Source organism: Heterodontus francisci, chromosome 41, assembly GCF_036365525.1.
Source record: "Heterodontus francisci isolate sHetFra1 chromosome 41, sHetFra1.hap1, whole genome shotgun sequence".
Classification (NCBI taxonomy): Eukaryota; Metazoa; Chordata; class Chondrichthyes; order Heterodontiformes; family Heterodontidae; genus Heterodontus; species Heterodontus francisci.
Window position 1 is genome coordinate 32,857,059 of NC_090411.1, and position 25,261 is coordinate 32,882,319.

Below are 25,261 nucleotides of genomic sequence, written 5' to 3' on the forward strand. Positions count from 1 at the left end.
ATACTCTCCTCCATAATGGGATACCTATTACTAACTGTACACTTTGTGTAAGGGGCGAAAATATTGCTAGTGAAACTGTAGGCTTTGGAAACCAGACAATGTAAAGGATTCCAAGTCAGAAGCCAAAATGATTCTTATACAAATTGACTTTCTAGTGGGACTTGGCTTGTCAGATGGCGGTCGCATTACCACCACTAACCAGCAGGTGGTAGGGATGTGCCCTGCAACCCACAAGCAAAAAGATAGATAAATATATAAACACATACCACAGGATTCCTGCCCTCCCTTTCTGTTGGCGAGACGATCACGTTCCTTGCTATTCAAATGATCAATAAGACTGCAGGAATGTCAGGCTACATCAATCATCCTCACACCAAATGGTCCACTTAGTGGTCTGGCTAATGCCATGCAGTCACCTACCTGACCAAGGCTAGGGCCGTACAACCAGCAGTGCCAGCTTTTCTCAAGTTGGGAACTAGACAGGGGCCTAGTAGTTGGACTCAAACTTGGAGATTTGCTTTGCTGCTGAAAAGTCATGCTTGTTAACTGATAACCCAAGACACAAGTGGAATCGTGGGACTGTGTTGCGAATAGGGAGGCCACTCCACCAGCTCACAGAGAAACAGCAGGCGGCCAAATCAGCCCCTCAAGCTGGTTTTGCCATTGCCATTCAATTAGATCATGGCTGATGTGCATCATTACTCCGTTCACCTGTTCGGCTTAATACTCTTGCCTAACAAATGAATCGAAATCTCAGTTTTGAAATTTTCAACTGACCCCCAGCATTTTTTTTTTGGGGTGGGGGGGGGGGGGGTGGAGAGGAGGGGAAGGGGAGAAGAGCATTCCAGATTTCTACCATCTTGTGTGTGAAGTGCTTCCTAACATCTCTCCTGAACGGCCTGGCTCTAATTTTAAGATTATGCCCCCTTGTTCAGGACTCGCCCACCAGAGGAAATAGTTTCTCTCTATCTACCCTATCAAATCCTTTAATCATCGTAAACACCTCATTTAGATCACCCCTTCATCATCTGCAGGGAACAGAAACATAGCCCTCAAAATTTAATCTTTTCAGCCTCCAGTTTAATTTTGGTGCATCTGCATTGCTCCCACTACAACGCCAATATATCCTTCCCGAGATGCAGTGCCCAGAACTCTTTGGGTTAAAGAGCTGGTCTATTTAATCCTATTCCCTGTGGGGCAAATTCAAAATTCAGTTCTGTATTTCAGAGATGTCAAGACAAGCCATTAATTAAAACAAGACCAAAAATAATTCTGACTGCCCGGACCAAAAATTAACACATGGATGTGACAACCAGGCAGCGATCACCTGACACAGACTCCAGGTGCTGAGCTGCATGTTCTACAGAGAGGGATCGGCCCTAATACAAAGTCAAATCCCCCTCGACGCCCAACATCAGAAAAAAAGCAACATGAAGTGGACAGAAAGTGAAGTAACCTCCTTACTTGTTGAGGAGATCGTCAGCATCAGGTACAGGCAAAGCAGGGTCCTCAGAGCCAGCAGCAGGCACAGTCGTGACAGTGCTGAGGGGAAGGAAAAAAAAAAGAGAGAGCGCGGGCGAGACGGGGAGGAGGAGGAGGAGGGCGGGCGAGACGGAGGAGGAGGAGGAGGGCGGGCGAGACGGAGGAGGAGGAGGAGGGCGGGCGAGACGGAGGAGGAGGAGGAGGAGGAGGAGGAGGGCGGGCGAGACGGAGGAGGAGGAGGAGGAGGGCGGGCGAGACGGAGGAGGAGGAGGAGGAGGAGGAGGAGGGCGGGCGAGACGGAGGAGGAGGAGGAGGAGGGCGGGCGAGACGGGGAGGAGGAGGAGGAGGAGGAGGAGGGCGGGCGAGACGGGGAGGAGGAGGAGGAGGAGGAGGAGGAGGAGGAGGAGGGCGGGCGAGACGGGGAGGAGGAGGAGGAGGAGGAGGAGGAGGGCGGGCGAGACGGGGAGGAGGAGGAGGAGGAGGAGGAGGAGGAGGAGGAGGAGGAGGGCGGGCGAGACGGAGGAGGAGGAGGAGGAGGGCGGGCGAGACGGGGAGGAGGAGGAGGAGGAGGAGGAGGGCGGGCGAGACGGGGAGGAGGAGGAGGAGGAGGAGGAGGAGGAGGAGGAGGGCGGGCGAGACGGGGAGGAGGAGGAGGAGGAGGAGGAGGAGGGCGGGCGAGACGGGGAGGAGGAGGAGGAGGAGGAGGAGGAGGAGGAGGAGGAGGAGGGCGGGCGAGACGAGGAGGAGGAGGAGGAGGGCGGGCGAGACGGGGAGAGGAGGAGGAGGGCGGGCGAGACGGGGAGAGGAGGAGGAGGGCGGGCGAGACGGGGAGAGGAGGAGGAGGGCGGGCGAGACGGGGAGAGGAGGAGGAGGGCGGGCGAGACGGGGAGAGGAGGAGGAGGGCGGGCGAGACGGGGAGAGGAGGAGGAGGGCGGGCGAGACGGGGAGAGGAGGAGGAGGAGGGCGGGCGAGACGGGGAGAGGAGGAGGAGGAGGGCGGGCGAGACGGGGAGAGGAGGAGGAGGAGGGCGGGCGAGACGGGGAGAGGAGGAGGAGGAGGGCGGGCGAGACGGGGAGAGGAGGAGGAGGAGGGCGGGCGAGACGGGGAGAGGAGGAGGAGGAGGGCGGGCGAGACGGGGAGAGGAGGAGGAGGAGGGCGGGCGAGACGGGGAGAGGAGGAGGAGGAGGGCGGGCGAGACGGGGAGAGGAGGAGGAGGAGGGCGGGCGAGACGGGGAGAGGAGGAGGAGGAGGGCGGGCGAGACGGGGAGAGGAGGAGGAGGAGGGCGGGCGAGACGGGGAGAGGAGGAGGAGGAGGGCGGGCGAGACGGGGAGAGGAGGAGGAGGAGGGCGGGCGAGACGGGGAGAGGAGGAGGAGGAGGGCGGGCGAGACGGGGAGAGGAGGAGGAGGAGGGCGGGCGAGACGGGGAGAGGAGGAGGAGGAGGGCGGGCGAGACGGGGAGAGGAGGAGGAGGAGGGCGGGCGAGACGGGGAGAGGAGGAGGAGGAGGGCGGGCGAGACGGGGAGAGGAGGAGGAGGAGGGCGGGCGAGACGGGGAGAGGAGGAGGAGGAGGGCGGGCGAGACGGGGAGAGGAGGAGGAGGAGGGCGGGCGAGACGGGGAGAGGAGGAGGAGGAGGGCGGGCGAGACGGGGAGAGGAGGAGGAGGAGGGCGGGCGAGACGGGGAGAGGAGGAGGAGGAGGGCGGGCGAGACGGGGAGAGGAGGAGGAGGAGGGCGGGCGAGACGGGGAGAGGAGGAGGAGGGCGGGCGAGACGGGGAGAGGAGGAGGAGGGCGGGCGAGACGGGGAGAGGAGGAGGAGGGCGGGCGAGACGGGGAGAGGAGGAGGAGGGCGGGCGAGACGGGGAGAGGAGGAGGAGGGCGGGCGAGACGGGGAGAGGAGGAGGAGGGCGGGCGAGACGGGGAGAGGAGGAGGAGGGCGGGCGAGACGGGGAGAGGAGGAGGAGGGCGGGCGAGACGGGGAGAGGAGGAGGAGGGCGGGCGAGACGGGGAGAGGAGGAGGAGGGCGGGCGAGACGGGGAGAGGAGGAGGAGGGCGGGCGAGACGGGGAGAGGAGGAGGAGGGCGGGCGAGACGGGGAGAGGAGGAGGAGGGCGGGCGAGACGGGGAGAGGAGGAGGAGGGCGGGCGAGACGGGGAGAGGAGGAGGAGGGCGGGCGAGACGGGGAGAGGAGGAGGAGGGCGGGCGAGACGGGGAGAGGAGGAGGAGGGCGGGCGAGACGGGGAGAGGAGGAGGAGGGCGGGCGAGACGGGGAGAGGAGGAGGAGGGCGGGCGAGACGGGGAGAGGAGGAGGAGGGCGGGCGAGACGGGGAGAGGAGGAGGAGGGCGGGCGAGACGGGGAGAGGAGGAGGAGGGCGGGCGAGACGGGGAGAGGAGGAGGAGGGCGGGCGAGACGGGGAGAGGAGGAGGAGGGCGGGCGAGACGGGGAGAGGAGGAGGAGGGCGGGCGAGACGGGGAGAGGAGGAGGAGGGCGGGCGAGACGGGGAGAGGAGGAGGAGGGCGGGCGAGACGGGGAGAGGAGGAGGAGGGCGGGCGAGACGGGGAGAGGAGGAGGAGGGCGGGCGAGACGGGGAGAGGAGGAGGAGGGCGGGCGAGACGGGGAGAGGAGGAGGAGGGCGGGCGAGACGGGGAGAGGAGGAGGAGGGCGGGCGAGACGGGGAGAGGAGGAGGAGGGCGGGCGAGACGGGGAGAGGAGGAGGAGGGCGGGCGAGACGGGGAGAGGAGGAGGAGGGCGGGCGAGACGGGGAGAGGAGGAGGAGGGCGGGCGAGACGGGGAGAGGAGGAGGAGGGCGGGCGAGACGGGGAGAGGAGGAGGAGGGCGGGCGAGACGGGGAGAGGAGGAGGAGGGCGGGCGAGACGGGGAGAGGAGGAGGAGGGCGGGCGAGACGGGGAGAGGAGGAGGAGGGCGGGCGAGACGGGGAGAGGAGGAGGAGGGCGGGCGAGACGGGGAGAGGAGGAGGAGGGCGGGCGAGACGGGGAGAGGAGGAGGAGCGCGGGCGAGACGGGGAGAGGAGGAGGAGCGCGGGCGAGACGGGGAGAGGAGGAGGAGCGCGGGCGAGACGGGGAGAGGAGGAGGAGCGCGGGCGAGACAGTGAGAAAGAGAGCGAGAGAGAGAGACAGAGAGAAAGAGAGAGAGAGAGAGACAGAGAGAAAGAGAGAGCGAGAGAGACAGGGAGAGAGAGCGCGAGATGAAGAGAGAGAAGGAGGTTCAGAGAATGCATTAGAGGGGTGGGTGGGTGGGGAAGACAGCATACAGCACAGTTCTGTTATCAATATCATTCAGAGAACAAAACAAGAAACTGTTTTCAAGTGTTAGAGACTGAACTGTTAATCTTACAGGTAAAAGGGTGCATGCACCTCAAGCCGAACTCAGGTAAAAAATTTTTAAAACATGAACACAGGCTGGATAATGTTTACTTACAAGTATACACTTGTCTACACACAAGTGCGAATATATACACACGCACACACAAAGCTTCTCACTCCTAATCGTCTCTTTTCCTTGAGACTCTTTCTAGAGTTATGACTCCTTTCGCAATTCGGCCTCAGAGATCTCATGGCCAAACCTATTGCTGTCCTTTTTGCACGTATGCATGCACATACTCATGCTCCAGCACAAGTCACTGGGCAGTGATCAGGAGCAGAAATCCTGGCTGATTTTGATCTCTAGCCAAGGCCGACAGAGTCCTGACGTAGGGCCCCCAATTTCCTCATCTTCTGAATGATGCGTTGCCATACGACTATATAGATATCTCACTCAGCTTATTATATGCAAGCCTAGACAGCAAATCTTACCAAACTCATTTCATGCTGGAGCCCAAGAGCTAAGTGGGTTAAAGCTCTGCCTGATGCAGCTCTGGTACCTACAGACCAGCCAAGTCTCAGCTTGGATTGACCATCTGTGCAGAGAGTTAGCAGATCCCAGAAAAAAGATAGCTGGGTGGGCTCGGAAAAGTTTCTTTTTTAAATATAGGAAGTCTTTTCTCACTTAATACGGACCACACAACTCAACAGCATGTCTGACTACAACAAGCATGCTTTCAGGGACCCATACAAGGTATTTTTACTTCCAAACTTATTTCAAGGCAAGTGACATTCACCGGATGCTCTTCAGCTTTTAAGTAATGAGTCGGTTGTGCTGCTGGGCTTTGCTGTGCAACGGGGAGACTCTGAACAAACTGGAACTGTCTCCCCACATTTACCTGACAGAAACCTGGCTCCAGCGACCCGGGTTCAATTCTGGGTACTGCCTGTGTGGAGTTTGCAAGTTCTCCCTGTGTCTGCGTGGGTTTCCTCCGGGTGCTCCGGTTTCCTCCCACAAGCCAAAAGACTTGCAGGTTGGTAGGTAAATTGGCCATTATAAATTGCCCCTAGTATAGGTAGGTGGTAGGGAAATATAGGGACAGGTGGAGATGTGGTAGGAATATGGGATTAGTGTGGGATTAGTATAAATGGTTGGTTGATGGTCGGCAGACTCGGTGGGCCGAAGGGCCTGTTTCAGTGCTGTATCTCTAAACACTAAACCAAGCCCCTTAATCTGATTCTTGGACTCACAGCTGCATGGCTCGCTGGCCCATCTTATACTGTGCGAGTCCAGTTGGCTCCCAATGCAAAGGTCTTGGGCAGTGGCCTTTGACATTTGCCAGATGCGCTAAGCAAGGAATGCAGTTGACCTTGATCAACCAACAACTTGCATTTATCGAACACCTTTAATGTTGCAAAAAGTCAAGGGATTTCACAGGAGTGTTATCAAACCAAATTTGACAGAGCCCCATGAAAGGAGATATTAGAGTAGATGACCAAAAGCTTGGTCCAAAGGAGTGGGCTTCAAAGGAGCTTCTTAAAGAAGGAAAAAGAGGTGGACAGGCAGAGGGGTTTAGAGAGGGAACAGCTTAAGGCCTATACAGCTGAAGGCATGGCCAACGGTGGAGTCATTAAAAATTGGGGATGTGCAAGAAACCAGAATTGGAGGAGCACACAGTAGGGCTGAAGGAGCTTACAGAGATAGGGAGGGATGAGGCCATGCAGCCAGCAAGTTTTCAGTTGGTGTTGGCAGTGGCTATGCAAGACCTGTGCCTTCAGGATCCAGTGGCGTTAGCTCAGCCAATGGAGCAATATTCAAGCAGCTTAGTTCATGGACAACTGCTTTCCATTATGGAATGTAGGCAGTAGGGGAAGAAACCAGCGTCTGCCTCCAACTCCACTCAAGACAATGTAGAAGCACAACGATTATCTCTCGCTCCACTATTTGCTCAGGGTCTGGTGACAGCAAACTACCCCCTTCTCAATCACAGTGCACCCTCAGTGACCTTGTAGCCAAGTGTCTCGTCAGCCTCAGTAATCCCTCATTATCAATCGGGTGCCCAAGCTGAGGATCACAGCACCTTAACAGGCTGCACATAAGAGAATAAACTCGTGGTGCCCAGTTACTCAAGTAATAGATATTGCTCAGTGTCAGAAGCAACTGCACAACCCAATCATCCACCTAAAACAAGTAATCCTCCTTCCAGCTATACAATCTATTTATGACAGCGGTGGGGGGTGGGGTGGGGAAGAGGGGGAACATGCACGAAGACAAAAATCTAGACTTCTCTAACTAACTACAGACAGCAATCAATAACCTTAGTCTACAAGACGTGACGTTATTTGGACCTTCATCTTTCATTGGTGGATGAGTTTTTTTTTTAAAGTAGACTAGGGAAAGACAGGGAACATAGTTAATTATTCTAGCAAGATATACCGTGACTACTTTCCTCACCACACACACTCACCCCTAGCTAGTCACAGATATAGATTTACGAAAGTCAGTATTTCAGTTTTGGAATCGTATGGGATTGCTCCTTCGTCTTATAGGAATCACGGTCAACAATTCTACCTGTTTATAGCGAGACCCCCTGGTTTACTTTGAAAAAAATGTCAGATTCTGGAACTCTGCAATTTCTTCTACATTCCACAAAAACTATAACCAGTGGGCTGGACAATAAATTTCAGAGGCGTTTCTATCACCTCTCTTAGTCTAACACACAATTCGTAGAGCAGAAATATCTGCCGTTCAACTCAGTTGGTGCTGGCTCAGCTATTCTCAGTCAGGGCAGTGGTAGGGACCCTACACCACGACTGGAGCTCACTGACGTGAACAAAATTGTCTGGGGTTTTTACTCCTGATTTGATATCCAATGACATGAGTGCATAATAGTCAGGGACAGCGTTGTGGTTGGCTCCAATTCCCTTACGATTAAATAACCCATCAGCATTCACATGCTCTAGGCTCATACTTGAAAGAATGGCCTTTGATCAAGATCAGTCAGGGTGACTGGAGCCTCTGGATTTGCAGCCAAGCAAAAGTATCAAGGCCTTCAGAACAGAAGGGCAGAAAACAGGACAGGGAGGAAAATAAAACAGTGGAATTATGCAGCATGGCTAACTGCGCAGTGATGTGTAGAGGCCAGGAGACTCCTCACTCAAGGATGAGAGGAGAAAAGGGCCAGGAAATTAACAAAAATGTTTCCTCAAGCCTAGTGCACACATCTTCAATGGTCCTAAACGGGAGATGCAGGTGCAAGGGTGAAAGAGAAAAGGGAAGCCAGTTATGGAGGAAGAGGCTGGGATGGTGCTCTTAATTGCTATGTCATCGAAGAGATAAAAAACATTTTAAAGAGTGTATATATTAACCTTCACAGCGAGAAAAGACCATTACAAATAGATGAACACACAATTGCCAGACCACAGGAGAAACAATCACTGCAAGTTAAAACAGATAATGGAATAAGATGATTGGCCTGACCATCAATGGATAGGACAAGTGATCTTGGTCTTCCTTCAGCAAATTCTGCTCAATTCTATACTTACTGCAGTAGGAGTTTTGCATTAGAAGTTCCAGATGCATGAAATTGCCAGTTTGTGGCCGATAAATCACTTGTCCTAACCCCAAGCTTCATTTTCATAAAATAAAAATCACCCAACATTCACTAAATTGAAAATAAATTAGAAAACATTCAAAAAAAAAAATCACTAGTGCACTCCATGCCATTTAAAGTCAGATCAGATTAAAATCTCCATGCAGAACTGCAGAGAACCAGGCCTTCACTCAAGTCACCTCAAACCTCAACGCAGATCGAAACTGAGCGATCAGGACATATGACAAGACACAGACATTCCCAAGCTGCTGCATACAAACATACACACCCAAACACAAAAATAACCACATCAACCTGGTAATCCAAAACAATCCTCTTATTTTTGATGAAATATATACTGCACATTTAGGGTCTAGTGGGTTGAAATCTGACTGCATACCAGCAAAAATCCATTTTGAATGATTATTTTTATTCATATGCAGGATGTGGGCATCGCTGGCAAGGTCAGCATTTATTGCCACCCCAGTTACAACTGAGGGGCTTGCTGGGCCACTTCAGAGGGCAATTACCACCTTGGCGTGGGTCTGGTGTCACAGTCCCAGACCAGGTAAGGGCAGCAGGTGCCCTTTGCTGAAGGCAATTGGTGAATCAGTTGGGCTTTTAATTACTATTCCAAGTAACTGTTATACTACATAGCATCAGCATATAGGACACATTAACATGCTCATGTAAAATTCCTTTGTCTGCTATTTTAAAAATGCAAACCCATTTTGAACTGAAACAAAAACATGACTTAGCAGGAAGTTGAATTGTTTTACAATTAAAAGTACTGGAGAGAGACAGTTGCAAGGTCCCTCAACTGCCTGGACACTTTCCAACACTACAGCCAAACAGAAATGCAGGAGTACATTATATGCTGTAAATATTTGGAGTACAAATATTCTTTTTTGGACCCTTGACTGTTTTGGAGCTGGGGTTTAGACAGTCCAGCTCCACTCAGTAATACGTGGCTTACTCTGGACCCAGGGCTGCGTCCACCAGCAACGACGCAGGGCTCTCACCGGGCAGATCCAAGCTTCTGCACGATCCCAAATCACAGGCAAGCGTGCAGAGGAACAGAAAAAAAAAAGGAGAAACCAAATCACAATGCAGCCGCTACACAAACTACTCAGAAAGATAAAGTCACAAGGTTTCACCTTGAAATATTTGGATTTTAAAATCAGTTTAGTTTCAGCAGTTTGTGCACATCACGGCTGGGGAATGCAACATTTGCTCCCAGGTCAGGTCCCGCAGAGACTAGACTTGGAGCAACACTACCCCACCAAGCACTCCAGACTCTCATGCTGCACAGTTTAGGTACAGAGTAAAGTTCCCTCTGCACTAACCCACTTCAACCACACGCTCAGAAGATTGCTCCTTCCTGCAGCAGCATGACATCTCAGTTTCCAGTTATCGTGTGGTCTCTGAATAAGATTGCTGATCGGTGCCAAGTCAGGAGCTCTGGACCCAACTCAAGCTTTGTTGATAGCAAGAGAAAGGAGTTTAACCAGAGACGACTCCAATCACATTTGGTCAAGGCTAGAATCGAACTCTTGTCCCAGAGGTGAAAAGAGTCCTAATATCCCTTCCAGAGACAGATTTTAAAGGGCTTTAAGTACTACAATGCAGGTTCTTCTATTACACGTGGACCAAAATACATGGTTAATGTCTATTATTAGAGAATTAACCGCTGACAAGGGGAAGAAAGTGTTTGAATGCCTGCTCATGCCTCTAGGACCAAAGTTAAGATCCAACCTAGACCTTTAACATAACATGGATTTTGCTGTGGCAGCTATAAGGGTCCAAAGTGGATCAAGCTTGCGGAGGGAGCCATGATCCACTTCAAATCTCTGCCGCTGCATGTGAAATTGGCTGCTATCTGTTTAAGGGAATCTCTGCCTTGCACAGGTCCTTTGAAAACTCCAAAAACAAGGGAGGATACAAAGAGGAAAACCTTGTTGACTTTTCAAATTGAAAGGTGAAGCAAGTGTTTTACAAACACAAAATTAAGCACCTGAAATAGCTGGCACCACTAAATAGTGATCAGAAACATTCCCATGCACTTTGCATAATGAATTACATTACTGTTACCATGGGAGTAAACATGGCAGCCATTATGGCGCACAGCAAGGGCCCACAACCAACAAAAACTTGACTGACACTGTCACCGAGAAGTTCAACATCTCATTTGACAGTGCTGCACACCCTCAATGCTGTACTGGAATGCCAGTCTAAATTGTCTGCTCAAGTCCTGAAGCAGGGCTTGAATCCACAACCTTTGTACTCAAGAGACGAGGGTGCTACCAAACTGAGCCAAGCCTGACACTTGACTCGTTAACGTGTGAAGGTTATTAGCACCAAATGGCTATAGCAGCATTGCGTACTTGAAAATGGTTACAAACTGAAACTAGGAAAACTTCACTCGGGACCTCACACGGCAGGAGAGGGACTTGTTCTTTTGCATGCTGGAGTTGATCACAAATCCTAGGAGCTCACAGGGTTTATTTTTCCTCTTCTCATCTGAAGGTATTAACTCCTTGCTCAGGAACTGTTCCACGAGTACAGGGCCACAAACACAAATCAGTCACTGACCCCCTCTGTTATCCAGCGACTGCTGGAAACGATGCATGCACAGGCACTGGTGAGCTCACTGTGTGATTAAGCTGGCCAACAACGCTCACTGTCCAAGTTTGCAACTTGTCACGTCGGACACCCACACTGTGTCCCATCGCCTGTGCGCCAAAGCAGTTCGTACCAATACAGTAAAGTCAGCACCTGTGCATCTTCACTCGTTAACGTACAGGTAACGGATATACAGAGGCTGGTCGGGTGCCAATAAACAGAGTTTCGTGGTTGTGTCAAATTTAGAACAAAATCTTGACCAGAAAATTGTTTTTCACTCAATTCTTTAGGTATTTAATCATCAACACCTAATGACAGCAGTATCAAGTATAAAACAATTCAACAGAAGCAGCCCTTTCCTTTGTGAGCCATGGGGAAAAGCTCAAATACAACTTTGGAAGTGTGTGCGTACTTGGGATTGGAAGACCATTCGCCACCAATTCTCACTCCAGCCATAGGGTGGAGTACTTTGTGGAAAAGCACTTCACAAAGGGGCATTGAGCAGGTAACAGACTAGCCTTGCACAAAACTCTTTTTTTTTTGTTTAACCAACATTGACAATAATGGGGAGAACACAAAGGCTCAAGGAGCAGGGGATAGTGTAAGTTTTTTCAAAGCTGCTTTATGAAAATCAGAAAAAAAATAAAAATTTATACAAATATTTTTTGATGCCCTCATCATAGAAAGTTTACAGCACAGAAAGAGGACATTTGGCCCATCGTATTTGTGCCACCATCTTCCTCCACTGCCCCCCCTAGCATGGCCTGGCAGCTGTGCATTTGCCTGAGTAAAGCTGCTCTAGTCCTGCCCAACAGTGAGGGGAAAGCTGAGCTGGCCAGGCCTACAGTGAAGCAGTGAGATAATGAATGCTTTCAAAGACCATCTTACTTGAATTTTCTAAAGAATATATACAATTATTCTGAACAAAACACTGTCCTGGAAGCACCCCGTTGGAGCACTCTAAATATAACCTCAACAGAAACACAATTATCTCGCACCCAAGCTGCAAACCTCACAAAGGACTGGCGACTGACAGCACGCTGCCCACTCACCGGGAGAAGTTGTCTTCAGACCCAGGCGCCAGAGCACCAGTGGCGGGTACCGCATCAGAAAACACATCCACCAATAGGCTGCCTCCGCTGGCAGGCGCGCTCTTTAGGCCCAGAAGGTCAGCGGAAGGGGAGGGTGTGGACTGGAAGAGACAAGACGATCACAGGTAGAATAGTTAGAAATCACATTATTGCACTGCAAGTTGGCATTTATAAAAAAACACCACAATACCCACAAAAGGCTGTTTCACTTTGTCCAGAACAGTAGAACCAGAGGACCAACCTGCACTTGAAGGGAGTAAATTCAGAAACTAATTAAATTTTTTTCCCCCCCAGATTGAGTGGGTGATCGATCACTATGAAATAGGCTCCCCAGGGAGATGGTGGAAGACTTAGTATTGATTCATTCAAATGAGAGATTTTTTTTTTCCAGAAAATAGCATTTTGGGGATCCAGAGTATGAGTAATTTGAAACATGCGTGTGCTGAGTGTATGAGCTTGGGAGGAACAGGTGACTTTGGTCCGATGGTTCCCAAAGCTCTCCAGCACTGCGGGGTTCCTCACCTCATGTCTGGGTCTGTTGTAGATTCACTGATAGAGATTGATAGCTGTGATTAAACAACGACTCCATTATCACTGTATCATGCGACCACCAGAATGGTAGAACTAGAGGGACCATGATCTTTTATCATCTAGCAATTCCTCGGTTCCTACAGCCAAAGTGCTAAGTGAATCATATCCTATCTTGTCAGTATCCTGAGAAATTCCAAGACTTGGTTAAAAGGGTTTATCCACAAGTTACATTTTAAAAAAAAACTTAGATGCACAGAATATATTGGGAACACTCAGGTGGTTCTGGTAGCATCTGTGGAAACACCAAATAAGTTACTGTTTGTGGCCTGAACCCAATTCTGAGAAAGGACCCATTTCTGCTAACTTGGCCATTCTGTTTTTCTTTCAGATTTTCCAGCATTTTTTTGTGCTCTAGTGCACCTAGGCAATGTTCCTTTTTCTGTATTATTTAATTCCTTTCCTTCACACCTGGCCACTTTGTACAGATCAGATGCAGAAGCTGTTTTCATACCACTGCATTTAATACAGCACTTGCAACATTGCAGTACTCCCTCAGTTCTGTGCTGGAGTGTCAGCCTGAATTTTGTGTTCAAGTCTCTGGAGTGGGACTTGAACTCACAACCTGACTCAGAGGTGAGAGTGCTACACACTGAGCTGTCTTGTGGTGCTTGAACCATCACAGCAGTAGTCAATAGATGCTTTCCACCAATACTGTACTCACCACCGTGCTGGCATTCACAGCAGGCTCAACACCACCGTTAACCTCAGTTTGCTCCTTCTTTCCTTCTTCCATGTCTGTCACAGTGCCTGGTCCCTTCTTCTTCTTGAGCTTCGCAAGGATAGAGGATTCCCGCTCAGGGAATGGAGGCATCTCTTCCAGTACGGTGGCCTGATAAGGGACAGGGAGAGGTCAAGTTACTTGGCTGGGACTGAACTCTGATTATTGATGTCTCTTCTCACCCCTCCCCTTATACCGAGATATAGCCCATAGGTACCAGCAGTCCTGAGGTATCTTTACCCAAATAATCAATCCAGGGTTGTGAATTTTTGGAATTCTCTACCCAGGGCGATTGGATGCTCAGTTACTGAGTATATTCAAGGCTCAGAACGATAGATTTTTGGGCATTAAGAGAATCAAGATATATTGGGATAGTGTAGGAAAATGTAATTGATGTAGATGATCAGCCATGGTTTTACTGAATGGTGGAGGAGGCTTGAAATGCCATATTGCCTACTCCTGCTCCTATTTCTTATATCTGCATATGTGAGCCTAGAGTGCTGGCAGACTTTTACCATGGGAGGCATAACAGCTTTCCATCAGAGGTCATTACAAAACAGTCAGTTGGTTGAAGCAAACTGTTGTTCCCTTACCATGGCCCCAGCAGACAGCTGCTAACTCGGTATAGATCAGGAATCGAACTGGAGACATTCTACTTTGTATGGCTCAATTTTTCATACTCGCTTTACCAACTGTGCGAAACTGCTGTTTCATTTAAACATCTCATCCGATAAACAACAGAGTGCAATACTCCCTTAGTACCGGCATGGAGAGTGGCAGCCTATATTGTGCTCAAGTCTTTGGAGTGCAACTCAAACCCGCAAGTCTCAGTCCAGAAATAGTTTCTCCCAATCTACCCTGTAAGCAGCAATAATTCGAAGCCAAAAGCCTCAGGCTAGAGCTTTTTACATACCAGAACGTCAGTGCTGGCAATTGAGCTGAGCTTGAGGTACTCAACGGCACGCTGCTGTAGCTCCACGTCTGAGTTTCTGAGCTGGCTGTCGCTGCGCAGTACGTCCTGGATGGTGGTCTTGGTCTCGGGGAAGAGGTTGACAAACTTGATGTAAGAGGAGAGCAGCAGAGCACGGGTTGGAACACTGCACAAGTGGAACTTGGAATGTAGCAAGTTGAACTGAACCAGTGGACTGAAATGACAGGAGGAAAGGGGAGGAATAAAAACGTTCATTAGAAATAACCACACACAAGCATATGGAAAGTGATGGGACAGGAAAAGACCAGCTGGTCCACCAAGCCTGCCTTACAGTTATGACTTAAACATCATGATTCACAATATCCTACCATCAGCAGCCACCTTCCAAACCTGCAACCTTCACCACGTAAAAGGAGAAAGGCAGCGAGTACACGGGAACCCTATTACCTCAGGTTCCCCTCCACTATTCTGACATGGACATATATCAGCCGTCCCTTCGCCACTGTTGGGTCAAGATCCTGGAACTCCCTCCCTAACAGCACTCTGTGTACCTACATCACATAGACTGAAGCAGTTTAAGAAAGTGGCTCACCACCACCTTCTCAAGGGCAATTAGGGGATGGGCAATAAATGCCAGCCTTGCCCACATCCCAAGAGTGAATTTTTTTTTTAATATCCTGGGAGAGGCAAAAGAAAACAGACATGATGTTGCATTTCCCTCTTGCTACTCTGACAACACACAGTCATCGCTGCATTTAGGATGCCAATACACAACAGGGAGAAGGGAAAACAAATTATATTGCAGCCTTTATACTTTATTATACAGCCTTTATTCATCAGCAATCAGCTATAGGAAAAATCCCACTTAATATTTTTAACGTTGTGCCAATATACTTCTCGCATAAAAACAAAAACAAAGATTACAGGGAAACAAACTGCAGGTAAGTTAGCATCTGTGAAGAGACATTTTGGTGTATGCCCATCAAACCAAAGAGAAAGCAGTGCAAAATGGCTGAGCACCAACATGCAAACAACTTGACAGTATTTTTCAATGAATAGCAAGTATAGAGATGTGGGACATGGATCAAGTCTCAACCTTACACAAGGCCAGGGCAGCAGGCACATGACATCACTGCCTCCAAGTCACACATGATCCCAACTTGGATATGTATCAGCCATTCTTTCATGGTCACTGGGTCAAAACTGACAGCATAGTGGGAGCATAGACAATTATTACCAACCTTGCCAGTGACATCCTAGGGATAAATATTTTTTTTAAAAACAGACTGGGAGGAGAAGGGATGGTATCAACTGCTGAGTAGAAGTAAAAGCTAAAGGGAGGGCAAATCACCCCAAAACGGAAAGCTTTACACTGACAAAGTAAGGGGTGCTCTTCCAAAATTGAGGTTGGGGGGCGGGGGGGTTGGAAGTAGAGGGAATTCTACTCTGCATCAGACCTGTGCTACATCAGAGTGCTTGATGCTGACAAGAAATGACAAACACAATGCGCTGATATCTAGCAAAATGATTCACACAAAAATCCAGGTTGGATCTCAACTAAATGGAGGGAACAATGAGTTTCTGACAGAATACACCATTACGTAACACTGGCATCCTCCCAACAGTTTGCACTGAAAAATATACTTCTTCTGTGTCTATGGTGTTATAAAGGAGCAGTATGACATTTAAGGCCCTTGCCTGTTCACACACTTACTCAACTTCAAAACAGTGCCAAGTGCCAGGGTCTCAGTACAAATTAGCCACCTGAATCTGGATAAAGTACCAGGCTGAAAGCTTACGGACCATCTCTTTTACCTTCTCCAGCTCACCTGGATCGTGGATCACCCGCAATGAGATTCCCAAATTCTCCCAGGATGTATCCGCCCACCTTTACCATGTTCTCATGACAGGCTGGGGCCTGGAGTGCCTGAAGACCAAAATCGAAATAGTTTAATGTAGACGGACATTTTGCGTGCAAGAGGGGCTCTTTTAGCCACACTGCCAACACCACCCCCCACTACCTACACACTAAATTTAGGCCCCTCTCATGTGCTGCTTTTACTTTATAAAGGGAATGGTGTAATTATTCAATATATTTCTGAATGCTGTAATCAATTTTGCAATCAACACTTGTGCAAAGTATTCCATATTCTGCTACCTCAATGTTTCTTTTAATTGCATTCTTTACACACCATGATTATCTTGAGACCACAGCCTTGCATCTTCAACTTATCTCCAATGGACACAATGTCTTATCCTTTTATCATTGATAAATACATTTGAGATTACAAAACAATCATAAGAATGACAGATTAGCCAGTTCCTGGTCAAGGCAAAATGCAGATTAGACTGGGTGTCATTTGGACAATGGCTGGTTTATACTTTCAGTACAGCTTAAAGAATGGAAACTCCCGCAATGGCCCATCAAGTGGGTAAACACCTTATCCAATGTGGTACATGACCTTTGGATTGCTAGTCCAGTACTATAAACACTAGGCTACCATACCCCATCTTCCAGAATCAGAGCAACCAAAATACTTTGATCCTGATGTTCCCCCTATGTGCCAATATCACAAATGTTCCTTCAACAGGTTAAAAAGCAGCGAGGAATTTTCATCTAATGCTCATTCAATAAATTAGCAAAACTTCCCAAGGCAATTCACAAGTGGATGTCATATTCTAACAGGAGTAGGAGAGATAGCCCACTGCTAAGAGACAGGTTTCTGAAAATGGTAGTTATAGGAAAAAACGTTTGAGAGTGGAGTAACATGTCTAAAGACTCAGTCACCAAAAGAGCTGAGGTAATGGGGAATAAGCAGCCAGCCAGAATTGGAGGAGAATTTCCTACGTTCCCACGAGCAGACAGCCAGATGAGACAATGGAGCAGATCAATGGAAACCACAGAGGGATTTGAAGGCAAGGACAAAGATTTTGAATTTGATGTACTGAGGGAAGGTTGGCAAGGATGAGAACTTGTGGGAGATTGGAGGTGAGTGGAGAAGTTCTGGATGAGGGAGGGGTTTGACAGGTTAGTGGGGAAGGGCCTGTGGGGAAAAAAAAAAACACGTGGAAAAGGCATGAATGAAGGTATCAGCACCAATAGAGGTGACAAAGACAGAGACTGGTAATATTTCCAGAGGCAGAACTAGGTTCTCTTAGTAATGGGCTGGCTGTGGAGTTTCAAAATGAAGCTCAAATTCTAATATGTCTCGAACTGTTTTAAGAAATCCAGGTCAGATGTTTACCTCGAACACAGTCTTCGCTGCATAACCTTGGACGTCGTCACGGTTAATTACGATCTGAATGACTCGGTACCACACTTCCTCGCTGACATAGTCCCCTGCAATGCGGATGAGGTTCAGGATTGTGTCCACGTACCATGTGTAATCCACTGCATATTTCTCTGCTAGAATGGCCACCTTCAGAACCTAACAAGGATTTAAAACAAAGGAATATCGTGAGAGGTGCATCCTTTCTAAAATACTGCAGTTGCCCGAAACTGATTACTGACTCTGTTAAACAAAGCGGAGCAGTACTGAACCACATAAACTAGGATCTAGTGGCCTTCCTGGTCGGTGTGTGGATACATATAACCCAAGAGGAGGAGAATCCATTTCACTCATTGTTGAGAGTTCTTTCGTTTACACGCGCTATTGTTTTAAATTAGCAAAAGCGAAAGAAAGGGAAACTCACAATCTCTTCACGAATGGAATAGTCAGCTGTTTCCAGGTAACTTAACATTTCAGCCACAATTTGTGGTGCGTTAGTTCGGTCACACATGGCATATAGGAGGTCTGCAGCTCGTTGGCGAACACTCACATCCCTCTCCGTCTATTCAAGAAAAAACACACTCACAGGATAAGCAAACAATTGCATCTCACAGATGTACCTGCTGGAGTATCAATCCACCTGAGAAAGTGCAACTTTAAAATAAAGTTATCATACGAGAAATGTGCAAAAGTAAGGAATTACTATGCAATGTAACTGACCAATGCCGAAGAAAAAGAGAATTCATTCAAATCTGCACACGTGTGAGCATTGTTACTAAATGGGAAGACATCACGAGCCCTTTCTTTTGCTGGGGTCATGACTCCACGGGGGCTGCTAGCTCTCCAAAACCTTGTCTTAGAGTAATTTTCTTCATTTTTGAGCCTAGACAGTCAGCTATTCACCTGTGTGAGGCATCAAAGCCACATCCAATCTCATTTTAGCCCATACATGTACACATTCCAGAGAGAGATCATGAAATGGTGATTACGAGCAGATACCATGACTGACTGCTCCTTCTCTAGTCCAAGTCAAAGTCAATTACAATACCCAACCACTGCCAGAGACCAGCCAACAGTCCATGAATCAGAGATCTTTCTGGTCTGTATGGCTTATTCTGGGTGCTGCCCTTTCCCACAGGACCTCTTTAGAGGGGCTTTGTACTATGGCAGTCATGCACTGAGGAAAAAAATCAGGGACTGAATGTTGGGTGCAAGTCTCTTTGACGACCAAAGATCTCGTGTGAAATGAGATTTATCAGTAGCAATTCAATTCCCACAAAATAAAACTATACCTAATTTCACAACATAGTGGTCTGGAATGAAGATTCACAGAAGAGACCCAACTTAATCATCCACTCATCGTGCTGATCTCAAACTAGGGCAGGGCAGTATCATCCTGTCATTTTGATACTTCCTATTGCAAATGATATTTGCAGTCTAGCTTCAAAATGGCCAGATGGTCGAGATACTGGAGGAAGATCAGCAGTTATGGAACCGTAGCTCAATGCCTCACGAGAGGAGGATTTGCAGGACTTTTAAATGAAAAAGACCCCCAGGTGAAGGAGCACGATCCAAAGTTGAGGACTCTACCAAGGTTGGAGAGAGTAGGAAAGGTGAGGAGATATAAAAGAGACTTCAAGTTATTTTTTGAAACTTTCATTTGCATAGCACCTTTCACACTTTACAGCCAATGAAGTATTTACAACGTGTAGTCACTGTTGTAATGTAGGAAACACAGCAGCCTATTTGTGCACAGCAAGCTCCCACAACAGCAATGTAATAATAACGAACAGATAATCTGTTTTTGGGTTGTTGATTGAGGGATAAATATTGACCATGGCACTGGGATAACTCCCCTACTCTGGGATCTTTTACAGCCAGTCAAGAGGGCCTTGGTTTAACATCTCACCTCAATGTGCAGTGCTCCCTCAGTATTACACTGGAGTGTCAGTTTTGATTTTTGCACACAAGTCTCAGATATGGAACTTGAACCTACTCTGACTCAGGCAAACATGCTACCAACTGAACCATAACGGACGCTAGCATCAAGAAATAATGATAAGACACTAAGCTTGGATTTTAAGAGCCTAGAAGATGTATGAGGAAGGGAAGATACAGAGGTAAGGAGAGATTGCAGTTGTTGGGAAAGAATCAGTTAAAACATGAGATGAGGGAGGACGATGAAAAATGCAAAGGGAAAAGTATTAAGCTTAAGAGAAATAAGAGAGAAGTTCAGAAGGTCAATGACCATAGCGTCAATTAAATAAAAGGGACACAACAGAACTGTTAACAGGCAGAAAAGGTTTAGAGACTGGAAATGAGAGAAGAAAAACGGAGAAATATTGCTCATTGGAGAGAGGAGGAAGCGTGTTCTTATGTTGGCGTTGTTGAATCTATTGGGGTAGAATGGAGGGAGATCTACCCTGTATCGAACTGTGTTACACCTGGTTGTGGGAGTGCTTGATGCAAACACTAGGTACCCGAAGTTGAAAGAAGGGTTTCATTCTGCAGCATCAACCTTCACCATGACGGGCGCATTTTAAAAGACAGTACTGATGTTGCTCACCTTCAGCGCGTTGATAACCGTTTCAATGTGGGTTTTGACAGCCTCGTGAGAGAATTCCGATCCCGCCAGCAGACACATGCTTTCCAGAGCCAGGTATCGCAGGTTAGTCTCACGGTGCTGCAGGAACTGGCCGAGTTGGTTGCACGCACGCACTAACAGGTTTGGCTCGCTGCCGGGAAATTAAGAAGGCGTTGGTATTTTTTTTTTTAAATATGTTTTTAAAACAAGTGTTTCATCTTCCTCCCTAGTCGTACCACATTGACAAACTAGCTTAGCACCCAAGGCAGTGATGCCGACTCCGGATACGAGTCTCACAACAATGTAAGCTTGCCAGTGAATCAGAACAAGTGCAGCACTCGGCAATACAGAAGCAACTTGCAGGTCCCATGACACCCAGAAAGGAGTGGGCAAGAAATCTACACTTGGCCCTCTGGTTGTTAAGAGAGTGCACAGAAGCATAGGAACATAGGAAATAGGAGCAGGAGTAGGTCATTCAGTCCCACGAGCCTGCTCCGCCATTCAACTGGATCATGGATGATTTTCTACCTCAAAGCCATTTTCCTGTACTATCCCCATATCCCTTGATATCTTTAATATCTAAAAAGCTATCGATCTCTATCTTGACATAATCAATGACTGAGTCTCCACAGCCCTCTGGAGGTAGAGAATTCCACAGATTCACCATCCTCCGAGTGAAGAAATACTTCCTCATCTCAGTCCTAAATGGTCTGCCGCTTATTCTGAGACCCCTGGTTCTAGACTCCCTAGCCAGGGGAAACATCCTTCCTGCATCTACCCTGTCGAGCCCTGTAAGTTTTGTATTCCTTCAATGAGATCATCTCTCATCTAAACTCGAGAACATAGGCCCATCCTCCTCATTGGACAATGCCACCCTCCCAGGAATCAGTCTGGTGAACCTTTGTTGCACTCCCTTTATGGCAAGTATATCCTTCCTTAGGCAAGGAGACCGAAACTGTACACAATGCTCTAGGTGCTTTCTCACCAAGGTTCTATACAAGTGCAGCAAGACTTCTTTACTCCTGTATTAAATCCTCTTGCAATAAAGGCCAACATACCATTTGCCTTCCTAATAGTTTGCTGCACCTGCATGTTAGCCTTCAGTGACTTATGAACAAGGACACCCAGGTCCCTTTGGACATCAACACTTCCCAATCTCTCATCATTTTTCCTACGAAAGGGGATAACGTCTCATTTTTCCACATTATATTCCATCTGCCATGTTCTTGTCTACTAATTTAGCCTGTCTAAATCCCCCTGAAGCCTCTTTGCATCCTCCTCACAACTCACATTCCCACCTAGTTTTGTGTCATCAGCAAACATGGGACCTTCTGGTCCACACATCCAAACCATTGATATAATTTATGAATAGCTGGGGCTCAAGCACTGATCCTTGTGGTACCCCACTAGTCACAGACTGCTAACCTGAGAATGACCCATTTATTCCTACTCTCTTTTTGTCCGTTAACCAATTCTCAATCCATGCCAATATATTAATCCCATGTGTTCTAATTTTGCTTCCTGAACTCGTGTGGAAAGCCTTCTGAAAATCCAAATACACCGCATCCACTGGTGCCCCCTTATCTATTCTGCTAGTTACATCCTCAAAAACTCCAAGAGGTTTGTCAAACATAATTTCCCTTTCATAAATCGATGTTAACTCTGCCCAATCCTACCATTATTTTCCTAAGTGTCCAGTTGTAACATCCTTTATAATATATTCTAGCATTTTCCCTACTGATGTCAGGCTAACAGGTCTGTCGTTCCCCACTTTCTCTCTCCTTCCTTTCTTAAATAGTGGGGTCACAAGTGCAATTCTGTACCTACTTCCCATGCTTACCTCTCCTCAGTGATACTTTGATGCAACTGCAATCAAAAGGCTCACTGATACAGGGAAAATTGCAGCCTTCAACTCATGCCTTACTGCCCCATCTGCAAATTGGTGTCCCTGGAGGTCAGGTGCTGCCACCACCCACCGTCCCGTATGAATTTCTCTAATACACCCTCTGGGGTACAAATCCCAGAGAGCCCAACCGGCTCTGTGCAAGCCCAGAGAGAGACTGAATGCTGGTGGGCTATTTCACTGCAGAGTACATCAAAGACAAATGTTCTAAACTAATGAACAAGCTGCATTGTTTACATTGCACCATACCCTACCCCCTGAAGTCACGCACAGATGTCACGTCACATACCTGTCGTAATGTATAATAAGGCTGATTGCTTCAAAAAGAATTGCATTCTTAGCGTTGGAGTGTTGTACCTTCTTGGATTTAGGTGGCTCCTGAGCCTTATTCAGGATAGTCTCCATACATTCAATCAGGCGACCCTTCACAGCAGTGTCCTCTGCAAAGGATGAAACAGAATGAGTGGAAAACAACTATCCTCACTAGCCCAGGGTGCCAAGGTCAATTAGAACACCTTTTCTAATGTACTGGTTGAGATCCGCCAACAGCACTGTGCAAGCAATTGAACCAATCTTAAATATCTTTTAAAAAAAAGGGGAAAGTTTTTTTTGTTGAAAAACAAACCTCTGGTGATAAGGTACTACTAAAGTGTTTTTTTTTAATTCAGCGTAGCTTATTAAGGACTTTAGATTGGAGTGGGTAGAACAAGGCCCCTAGTGTAATTAGTATTGATTAAATTCAGGGAGTAACTAATTAATCGAAGGGTAAGTCATGACAGGAGAGCTCAGCCCCATGATATGCTCCTCCTGCGCTATGTGGGAAATCAGGGACACTTCAGGGAAATGGGCGAGGTCTTAAATGAATACTTCTTGTCTGCATTTACCGTGGAGGTGGTCATGGAAGCTAGTCATCAGGGACACTTCCAGTGTCCCTGATGACCATGTGTGCAGGAAGTGTAGCCATTTGCAGCTACTGGCTACCCGCATTATGGAGCTGCGGCTGTGGGTGGATTCACTGGAGCATCCGCGATGCTGAGGGTGTCGTGGATAGCACATTTAGTGAGGTGGTCACACCACAGGTAACGGCTGCACAGGCAGAAAAGGGATGGGCGACCAGACGGAGTAGCAGGCGCAAGCAGGTAGTGCTGGAGTCCCCTGTGGCCATCCCCCTCTCAAACAGATATGCCGCTTTGGATACTGTTTGGTGGGGGTTGGGAGGGGGAGGGAAAATGACCTCCCAGGGGAAAGCAGCAACAGCCAAGTTCGTGGCACCACGAAGGGCTCTGCTGCACAGCAGGGGAGGAAAAGGGTTGGAACAGCTATAGCGATAGGGGATTCTATCGTAAGGGGCGCAGATAGGCGTTTCTGTGGCCGTAAACGAGACTCCAGGATGGTATGTTGTCTCCCCGGTGCTAGGGTCAAGGATGTCTTGGAGCAGCTGCAGGACATTCTGAAAGGGGAGGGTGAGCAGCCAGAGGTCGTGGCCCATATTGGTACTAACGCCATTGGCAGGAAGAGAGATGAGGTCCTGCAAAGCAAATATAGGGAGTTAGGCAGAAGATTAAAAAGCATGACTTCTAGGGTTGTAATCTCAGGATTACTCCATGTGCCACGTGCTAGTGAGGGTAGGAATAGGAGGATAAGGCAAATGAATACATGGCTGAAGAGCTGGTGTAGGCGGGAGGGCTTCAGCTACTTGGATCATTGGGATCTCTTCTGGTGTAGAGGTGACCTGTACAAGAGGGACGGGTTGCATCTGAACTGGAAGGGGACCAATATCCTTGCGGGGAGGTTTGCTAGTACTACTCGGGAGGGTTTAAACTAGTCTTGCGGGGGGTGGGACCCAAAATAATAGTCTCTCCAATGAGATAGTTGAGGCAAGTGTAAAGGATAAAGCAAACAAGTCCAGTAGGTAGGCCGGGCAGGACAGGGATCAAGGAAGGTCTGGTAAGCTAACCTGCATTTACTTTAATGCAAGAAGCCTTACAGGTAAGGCAGATGAACTCAGAGCATGGATCGGTACATAGGATTTATATTATAGCCATTACAGAAACGTGGTTGAGGGATGGGCAGGACTGGCAGCTCAATGTTCCGGGGTACCGATGCTTCCAGCATGACAGAGGTGGAGGTAAGAGAGGAGGGGGAGTTGTGCTATTGATTAGGGAGAACATCACGGCAGTATTTAGAGAGGATATCCCGGGGGAATGTCCAGCGAGGTCACATGGGTAGAACTTAGAAATAAGAAAGGGGTGATCACTTTGATGGGATTATACTATAGGCCCCCCAATAGTCAGAGGGAATTGGAGGAGCATATATGTAGGGAAATCACAGATAGGCGTAGGAATTATAGGGCTGTAATAGTTGGTGATTTTAACTTCCCTAATATTGATTGGGCCTGCCTTAGTGCTAAGGGATCAGATGGGGAAGAATTTGTTAAGTGTGTCCAGGATAGCTTTCTGAAGCAGTATGTGGATGGCCCTACTAGAGAAGGGGCTACACTCGACCTCCTCCTAGGAAATGAGGCTGGGCAGGCGGTTGATGTGTCAGTGCAGGAGCACTTTGGGACCAGTGACCATAACTCTATTCGCTTCAAGATAGTTATGGAAAAGGATAGGACTGGTCCTCAGTTGAAGTCCTAAACTGGGGGAAGGCTAATTTCGATGGCATCAGACAGGAACTCTCAAAAATTGAATGGGAGAGGCTGATTACAGGTAAAGGGACATCAGGCAAGTGGGAGGCTTTTAAAAGTGAGATAGGAAGAGTTCAGGGCCGACATGTTTCTATTAGATGGAAGGGCAAGGCTGGCAAGTCTAGGGAACCTTGGTTGACGAGGGATATTGAGGGTCTGGTTAAGACAAAGAAGGAGGCATATGTCAGGTATAGGCAGCTGGGATCAAGCGAGTCTCTCCAGGAGTATTGGGAATGTAGGAGTACACTTAAGAAGGAAATTAGGAGGGCAAAAAGAGGCCATGAGATTTCCCTGGCAGATAAGATAAAGGAGAATCCTAAAAGATTCTTTAAGTATATGAAGAGTAAAATGGTAGCTAGGGAGAGAGTAGGTCCCCTTAAGGATCAGTGTGGTAATCTATGTGTGGAGCCACGGGAAATGGGCGAGGTCTTAAATGAATATTTCTTGTCTGCATTTACCGTGGAGGTGGT

At 48.3% G+C, this 25,261-nt stretch overlaps 1 protein-coding gene across 3 annotated transcripts in view; it reads right to left on the reverse strand.

Annotated features, from left to right (window-relative positions):
• ap2a1 (adaptor related protein complex 2 subunit alpha 1) overlaps positions 1 to 25,261 on the reverse strand; it is a 63,580-nt gene that overhangs the window by 16,629 nt on the left and 21,690 nt on the right. For 2 of the 3 annotated variants that reach the window (XM_068019749.1, XM_068019748.1), the window contains exons 8-16: positions 22,392 to 22,542; positions 20,182 to 20,350; positions 18,040 to 18,177; positions 17,592 to 17,774; positions 16,176 to 16,273; positions 14,329 to 14,560; positions 13,359 to 13,526; positions 12,068 to 12,207; positions 9,370 to 9,432 (exon numbers count right to left, since the gene is read on the reverse strand). In XM_068019749.1, coding sequence (XP_067875850.1) covers positions 9,370 to 9,432; positions 12,068 to 12,207; positions 13,359 to 13,526; positions 14,329 to 14,560; positions 16,176 to 16,273; positions 17,592 to 17,774; positions 18,040 to 18,177; positions 20,182 to 20,350; positions 22,392 to 22,542 — 1,342 coding nt within the window. The remainder of the gene's footprint in view (positions 1 to 9,369; positions 9,433 to 12,067; positions 12,208 to 13,358; positions 13,527 to 14,328; positions 14,561 to 16,175; positions 16,274 to 17,591; positions 17,775 to 18,039; positions 18,178 to 20,181; positions 20,351 to 22,391; positions 22,543 to 25,261) is intronic. The other variant, XM_068019750.1, reaches the window with a different exon arrangement.